General features: G+C 46.0%; 1 protein-coding gene across 1 annotated transcript in view; it reads right to left on the reverse strand.

Annotated features, from left to right (window-relative positions):
- Positions 1 to 8590, reverse strand: part of LOC138369325 (uncharacterized) — a 13760-nt gene that overhangs the window by 4327 nt on the left and 843 nt on the right. Inside the window, exons 2-3 of the mRNA XM_069332554.1 lie at positions 4940 to 5013; positions 2205 to 2349 (exon numbers count right to left, since the gene is read on the reverse strand). Coding sequence (XP_069188655.1) covers positions 2205 to 2349; positions 4940 to 5013 — 219 coding nt within the window. The remainder of the gene's footprint in view (positions 1 to 2204; positions 2350 to 4939; positions 5014 to 8590) is intronic.

Raw genomic sequence — 8590 nt, forward strand, 5'->3', positions numbered from 1 at the left:
AGGTAGCCGAAAAAGTTAGGTTAGGTTCGGTTAGGTAGGTTAGGTAGTCGAAAAACAATTAATTCATGAAAACTTGGCTTATTAGGCAAATCGGGCCTTGCATAGTAGGCTGAGAAGTGCGTTCTGGCTACTAGGTACGACATATATATATATATATATATTAGTATATTTTGGTAGCAGTCTTTCCTGTAGACATATATTATTAAATATGACCGAAAAAGTAAGATTAATAATTCTAACACGAATTTTCTCAACCTTTCGTACATTTCTTTTCACTGCTGGTGGTAATTCAAAAATCAATTCTCCAAAATTCATTTTTATTTCTAGTCTGACGCGACACTTGAGCGCGTTTCGTAAAACTTATTACATTTTCAAAGACTTTAGTTTACACATACACAACTGAATAGAACTTGCACATCTCCGATTTGTTAATATCTACATTTGAGTGAGGTGGATGGGGTGAGGTGGTATTAATAGGGTATTAAATTCATCAACACAAGACAGAATACGAAACAATGGGTATTGAATGGAAGTGATTGTAGAAAGCCTATTGTTCCATATTTCTTGATGCTTCTATATTGGAGCGGAGTCTTGAGGTGGGTAGAATATAGTTGTGCATTAATTGGCTGTTGATTGCTGGTGTTGACTTCTTAATGTGTAGTGCCTCGCAAACGTCAAGCCGTCTGCTATCGCTGTATCTATCGATGATTTCTGTGTTGTTTACTAGGATTTCTCTGGCGATGGTTTGGTTGTGGGAAGAGATTATATGTTCCTTAATGGAGCCCTGTTGCTTATGCACTGGTTGTGCATAACCAGTGCATAAGCACTGGTTATGCACAACCAGGTTCTTGGTTTTTGAATTACCACCAGCCCTGTTGCATAAGCAACAGGGCTCCATTAAGGAACATATAATCTCTTCCCACAACCAAACCATTGCCAGAGAAATCCTAGTAAACAACACAGAAATCATCGATAGATACAGCGATAGCAGACGGCTTGACGTTTGCGAGGCACTACACATTAAGAAGTCAACACCAGCAATCAACAGCCAATTAATGCACAACTATATTCTACCCACCTCAAGACTCCGCTCCAATATAGAAGCATCAAGAAATATGGACCAATAGGCTTTCTACAATCACTTCCATTCAATACCCATTGTTTCGTGTTCTGTCTTGTGTTGATGAATTTAATACCCTATTAATACCACCTCACCCCATCCACCTCACTCAAATGTAGATATAAACAAATCGGAGATGTGTAAGTTCAATTCAGTTGTGTATGTGTAAACTAAAGTCTTTGAAAATGTAATAAGTTTTACGAAACGCGCTCAAGTGTCGCGTCAGACTAGAAATAAAAATGAATTTTGGAGAATTGATTTTTGAATTACCACCAGCAGTGAAAAGAAATGTACGAAAGATTGAGAAAATTCGTGTTAGAATTATTAATCTTACTTTTTTCGGTCATATTTAATAATATATATATATATATATATATATATATATATATATATGTATAATACATATATATAATATAGTGTGTGTGTGTAAATCACGAAAATTGTCACATTTTTCATCACGTGTTAGTGACAGACCACGAAGAATTGAAACAGGAATTTCCTCAAGTACTTTCGTATATATATAATATAATATATATGTATATATTATATAATATATATTACGTATATGTATAATGTATCATTCGTATGGTTATCTACCGTGTTCAAAAGTCGAAGATTAACGTAAGCATCAACGAGAACAGGCCACACTGAGATGCTAGCAAATACTTGCTTCTCCTAAAGACTTCCAGCTGCTGCTATCTAAGCCAGTATAAGATTTTGCTTTAACCCTACAAGATTCTTGGTGTCCATGCAGGCCAGGGGCTCCACTTGGTTCTTCATGATCATTCAATAACCAGGCGTCACTCCATGGGTGCCATGGTACTACACACAACAACTTTCATTTCTTGGAAGTGTTATCTAGCTTTAGTCTTAATTTCTGGGCAGTGTTATCTAGCTTTAGTCTTAATTTCTGGGCAGTGTTATCTAGCTTTAGTCTTAATTTCTGGGCCGTGTAGCCATCCACGACCTGCCACAGTTGGTAGTGAGAGCGTTACACACTTGGTGCCGCTGCTGCTGACTTATTAGTCACACTAGAAGCTAGATCTTAAGACTAAGTCAGATAGGACAAGGGGTACATCCTGACCTGTTTGTCCCCCTGGCTCCAGATGAGTGACTGGTTCACGGAATACCAAATCCCAGAAGACATTGATAAATTTGTTGATGACCTTTATCACCAAATTGGGAGTAGTCTCAGAGTTCCGTGCCGTATGACTGGGCGAAGTAACCTTCTGGAAAATAAAATAAAATGGTATGAGAACGATTACATAAAGATGCACAATGCAAATGTAAGACATGAGTAGAGAGTACCGGAGACATCCCACTGACAGCAACCAAGAGCTATTTAAAACTGTGTGTCAAGTAGCCAGGGAAGAGAAGATTAAAGAGCGGGAAAGACAATGGATTGACCTAATAGCTCCATTGGAAGAGAAACATCTGCAAGACAAGTGAGGGCAAAAATTCAGATAGCTAAGGGGGGGGCAGAACCCTGCCTGCGGCTCACAAAGATCCCCAGAGTAAGGCTGAAGAACTAGTACACAAGTGGAGTGATGCATCCTCCTCCTCCTCCCTTCCTGCAGAAATCAGCAGGGAACAGCTCCTGCGGCATAATGACAGAAGAATTAGGATAACAAGAGCACAGTCTAGTGATGAGTATGGACAACCAATCACAGCCCAGGAAGTAAGGGGGCTATGAAAAAGGGTAAAAGTACAGCACCTGGTGAAGATGGTGTCACGTATGACATGGTCAATGCACTGTGTGAGGCGTCTGGGAATCCACTACTCCACCTGTTTAACAAGTCATTCCTAAGTGGAGAGTTGCCCGCACAATGGAAACACGCAATAATTGTTCCCATACCGAAGCCCAATGACCCTGGTAATTACAGACCCATCAGTCTCAGGTCATGCTCTTGCAAGATGCTTAAAAGGATCATTCTGAACCGACTGTTGCATAAAATAGGCAGGTTATGGGAGGGGGGTCAATGGATTTGTTAAAGGATGGAGCACGGCAAATTGTATAGTTAATTACTTGGCTAATGAAACAGCTAAGTACTCTATGTGTTTACATCAAAGGAGCTTTCGACAAAGCACAGGGGATTGCGATCCTGTACGAGCTTGTATGCATGGGTGTCAAGGGAAGACTCATGAAATAGATTGAAGACTACCTCACAGGGAGGAAAGCCAAGGTCTGCTTCAATGGAGCAGTCTCAAGAACAATGAATATGGAACTAGGTAACCCCCCCCCACCCCAAGGAGGAGTCTTAAGCCCCACACTATTCAATGTACTTACGAACGCCATTGCAAATATTGATTTTCCGGAAGAGACGCAACAAGTGGGATATGCAGATGAGCTAATTCAAGCCCCAACCTTGGGAAAAATTAAACAGTCCATTGAACTCCTTGGAAAGAAATGTATTGAGCTCGGTTTCACTTTCTACTCGAGAAAAAAGCATACTCTCACCACAAGCGCGGAGAAAATGAACTACAAATTAATGGTGTCACACTTGAATGGGTTGACCACTATCTATACTTAGGCGTCACTGTCGGCTCTAACAAGGGAAAGAAAAAGGAGCTCAATCAACTCATAGGAATATGCAAAAGTCGACTCAGGGTACTGAAAGCTATGATCTGGAATGGACATGGCGCCTCTATTGCCGTGCTTAAAATGATGTACACAGCTTATGTGCGCTCCGTCATAGACTATGCCGCACCAGTAATGTGCACCTATTCCCAAAGTGATATGAAAAGGCTCGAAAACATACAAAATAAAGCCATTACAATCATTCTTGGAATCCCAAAAACTGCGAAAACATCTAATCTACGAGAGGAGTTGTCCCCAGTGTTAAAAGGAAAATTAAGGAACTGAAAGCTAAACTTACAATTAGGATAGCCAGAGGTTCCCATTACAATGATATTGGCAAGAAAAGACTGAGTTCTGTGCTACTTACAGGAGGAAACAGGAGAAGCAAAGAATTTCATCACAGATCAGTCTTGAGCAAGGGCTTGAGCAAGCCCGTGAGCTCCTCCCTGTAGAGAGGTTACCTCCCTGGGTGGATGACCCATGGAGGATTATCATCAATGAAATGGCAACGAAAAAATCCAATATGTTACCACAAGAAATGAGACACAAATATCTCGGGAAAATTTATAAAGAAGTCGGAGATGAACTAGATAAAATCTACACTGATGGGTCATCTAACCCTGTCAATAGCAGGGCAGGTTCAGCATCCACTGTTATTAGGAAAAATGCCTTTCGACGCGGAAATGAGGGAAAAAACACGTATTGAGAACTATGCCTCTTCAACGCAAGCAGAGCAAACTGCCGTTGTTATGGCGTTAAGATTCCTTGAACGGAACACTAATAGCGCAGTGATCTGCACTGATTCAAAAGCAGCGCTACAAAGCCTAAGTAAAAATCGGGCAGAAAATCTTGCGATAGTCGTTGAAATTAAGAGAGCTGTGAGGGTACTAACCAACCAGAGAAGAGTCATCAAGTTTCTGTAGATCCTCTCCCATGTTGGAATCTGTGGAAATGAACAAGCAGATGTGCTGGCTTTGAAGGAGACCATATTGAATTCTTCATACCCAAGACCCTTCTACAAATTAGAGGAATTGTCAGGCAACATCACCGTGACAAGGTAACTGAGAAAGAGGATAGAAGCACAAATCAGTGAATTTGTATGCTGGTACAACATGGTTGCAGCTGGCAATCCCAATCATTATAGACGAAGAGGAGGAGGACGAGGGAGAGAACCAGTAATAGCGAGAATCCGTCTTTGATATAAATATCCATGGAGATTCGGGATGGAAACAACAGTGTACCAGTGGAGTTGCAGAATCTGTGGTGAGAGTGACGGACACCTCACCTTGACCACTATGTACGTGAATGTGAACACCTGAGACACAATAGAAATATGTGTAGAATAATAAACCCCAGATTGTTTGAGTTAGGAAAACACTATTTGTCAAATATTGATACTGTTCTTAAAAGATTCCCCCATTTTGCACCCGCAAGATAACGTAAGATTGTAAGGGTTGACAGATGTTAATTTTCTTGTCTGATATGCTGTTCACTTGAGACAGTTAAGCAAGTCCCAGCTGTGTCTGGGTACAAGGGACAGAATAAACAACCCAGCGGGGGTTTCTTCCTATTGGGGAGTGTTGTACATGCTGCTATGGTGGTGTGTCCACTCACAGGATGAGTGACGCTGCCCAATACTGTCACTATGGCGGTGTGTCCACTCACAGGATGAGTGGCGCTGCCCAATACTGTCACTATGGCTGTGTGTCCACTCACAGGATGAGTGGCGCTGCCCAATACTGTCACTTTGGCCGTGTGTCCACTCACAGGATGAGTGGCGCTGCCCAATATACTCGCCCCTCGGGGCAAAACTTAAAAATTAAATCCAGATTGAGTAGAGACATTGGAGTGGGGGGGGGGGGGAAGTAATTTTCTGGCTTGGTCTCACTTGTGGAACGTAGTTGCTTGGGTGGAGGAGAAGAATTGGTTGTTGTTTGAGTGGAGGAGAGGCAGAATGGTTGTTGCTTGGGTGGAGAAGAAGAATTGGTGGTTGTTTGAGTGGAGGAGAGGCAGAATGGTTGTTGCTTGGGTGGAGGAGAGGCAGAATGGTTGTTGTTTGGGTGGAGGAGAGGCAGAATGATTGTTGTTTGGGTGGAGGAGAGGCTGGTGTTTGACCAGGGAAAGCGTGGGGGGGTGGTCATAGTGTGGTAAAAGACTGAAGGAGAGGGTGTTGGTGGGGTGGAGGGGCAGGGGGGTGTTGATGGGGGGGAGGGGCAGGGGGGTGTTGATGGGGGGGGGGGAGGGGCAGGGGGGGTGTTTATGGGGGGGAGGGGCAGGGGGGGGGTGTTCGTGGAGGGACAGGGGGGTGTTGATGGGGGGAGGGGCAGGGGGGGGTGGGGCAGGGGGGTGTTGGTGGAGGGGCAGGGGGGGGGTGGAGGGACAGGGGGGTGTTGATGGGGGGGAGGGGCAGGGGGGGTGTTGGTGGAGGGGCAGGGGGGGGGGGTGTTGATGGGGGGGAGGGGCAGGGGGGTGTTGGTGGAGGGACAGGGGGAGGGGCAGGGGGGGGTGTTGGTGGGGTGGAGAGGCAGGGGGGGGTGTTGGTGGGGTGGGGGGGCAGGGGGGGGTGTTGGTGGGGTGGAGGGACGTAAGTGGTAGCTTTTTTTAGGAGTGAATGTGATCTTTGGTGGTGAAAGGGTATACTGCGTGCTGTGAAAGCATTTAAATCATCAGTCCTTACTATGTGGCTGCTATCGCGGGTGGGGGGGGGGGGGTACTGTTTGACAGTGTTTGTGAGGAGGGGGGCGGAGATAGGGGTCCTGAGGTATAGGAGGGGGGGGGCGAATGTTGTTACTCTGGAGCATGATAGTGTGGGGGGGGAGGGGGCATTGCTGCAGGTGGAGGCGTGTGCGCCATGTGTTGGGGGGTGGAGTTCGGGGGGGGGGGAGTGTTGTGTGAGGAGACAAGCAGATGGTTCTTAAATATATATCTCCAGCTGGCGCTCCAGGTGGTGATGTACTCACCTAATTGTGCTTGCGGGGGATGAGCTCTGGCTCTTAAGTCCCGCCTCTCAACTGTCAATCAACTGGTGTACAGGTTCCTGAGCCTACTGGGCTCTATCATATCTACATTTGAAACTGTGTATGGAGTCAGCCTCCACCACATCACTGCCTAATGCATTCCACCTGTTAACTACTCTGACACTGAAAAAGTTCTTTCTGACGTCCTTGGGGCTCATTTGGGTACTGAGTCTCCACCTGTGTCCCCTTGTTCGCGTACCACCAGTGTTAAACAGTATCCTTGCCTACCCTGTCAATTCTTCTGAGAATTTTGTAGGTAGTGATCATGTCTCCCCTTACTCTTCTGTCTTCCAGCGTCGTGAGGTGCATTTCATACAGCCTTTCCTCGTAACTCATGTCTGTTAGTTCTGGGACTAGTCTAGTGGCATTCCTCAGAACTTTTTCCAGCTTCGTCTTTTGCTTAACAAGGTACGGGCTCCATGCTGGGGTCACATACTCCAGGATTGGTCTTACATATGTGGTATACAAGGTTCTAAGTGAATCCTTACACAGGTTTCTGAAGGCAGTTCTGATGTTAGCCAGCCTTGCATACGCCGCCGATGTTATTCTTTTTATGTGGGCTTCAGGAGACAGGTTTGGTGTGATATCAACTCCTAGATCTTTCTTTTTTTCTGTCCGTTTTGTGAAGTACTTCTTCTCCCAACTCTGGACTATGGAGGGTAATGTGGACCCTTTTCTCTGTATTCACACACACACACACACACACACACACACACACACACACACACACACACACACACACACACACACACACAGAATTGACAGGGTGGACAAAGACAAACTCTTCAGCACGGGTGGGACACGAACAAGGGGACACAGGTGGAAACTTAGTACCCAGATGAGCCACAGAGACGTTAGAAAGAATTTTTTCAGTGTCAGAGTAGTTAATAAATGGAATGCACTAGGAAGTGATGTGGTGGAGGCTGACTCCATACACAGTTTCAAATGTAGATACGATAGAGCCCAATAGGCTCAGGAATCTGTACACCAATTGATTGACAGTTGAGAGGCGGGACCAAAGAGCCAAAGCTCAACCCCCGCAAGTACAATTAGGTGAGTACACACACACACACACACACACTCTCTCTCTCTCACACTCTCACACTTGTGCGCGCCTAATCTTTGCTCCTCACTCCTAGCCTGAATAGAGGCAGGGCCCTAGAGCTGGAGAACAATGAACCCACAAACACGTGCAGCAGCAGCACAGAACAACAAACAAGAACATATGGATTCTCCCCACGTTAACAGAAGGCAAATCTTCTCTACGGCAATTGTCTCAGAAGACGAGCGAGGTGTGGAGAGAGGGAGAGGGAGAGAGGGAGAGGGGGAGAGAGAGAGAGGGAGAGAGGGAGAGGGGGAGAGAGAGAGAGGGGGAGAGGGAGAGGGGGAGAGAGAGAGAGGAACTGATGCTAAACACAAGCCATACCCACCAGTACCCTCAATCCTCTGATACTGGAGACTTGAGGGAGTCATCAAGGTTCACCTTGAAGTTACCTTCAGATGATTTCGAGATTTAGAGCCCCGAGGGAGAGACCAGAGGAACAGTGGAGCCCGAGGGAGAGACCAGAGGAACAGTGAAGCCCGAGGGAGAGACCAGAGGAACAGTGGAGCCCGAGGGAGAGACCAGAGGAACAGTGAAGCCCGAGGGAGAGACCAGAGGAACAGTGAAGCCCGAGGGAGAGACCAGAGGAACAGTGAAGCCCGAGGGAGAGACCAGAGGAACAGTGGAGCCCGAGGGAGAGACCAGAGGAACAGTGAAGCCCGAGGGAGAGACCAGAGGAACAGTGAAGCCCGAGGGAGAGACCAGAGGAACAGTGGAGCCCGAGGGAGAGACCAGAGGAACAGTGGAGCCCGAGGGAGAGACCAGAGGAACAG

The sequence above is a fragment of the Procambarus clarkii genome, chromosome 28 (genome assembly GCF_040958095.1).
Source record: "Procambarus clarkii isolate CNS0578487 chromosome 28, FALCON_Pclarkii_2.0, whole genome shotgun sequence".
Lineage (NCBI taxonomy): Eukaryota > Metazoa > Arthropoda > Malacostraca > Decapoda > Cambaridae > Procambarus > Procambarus clarkii.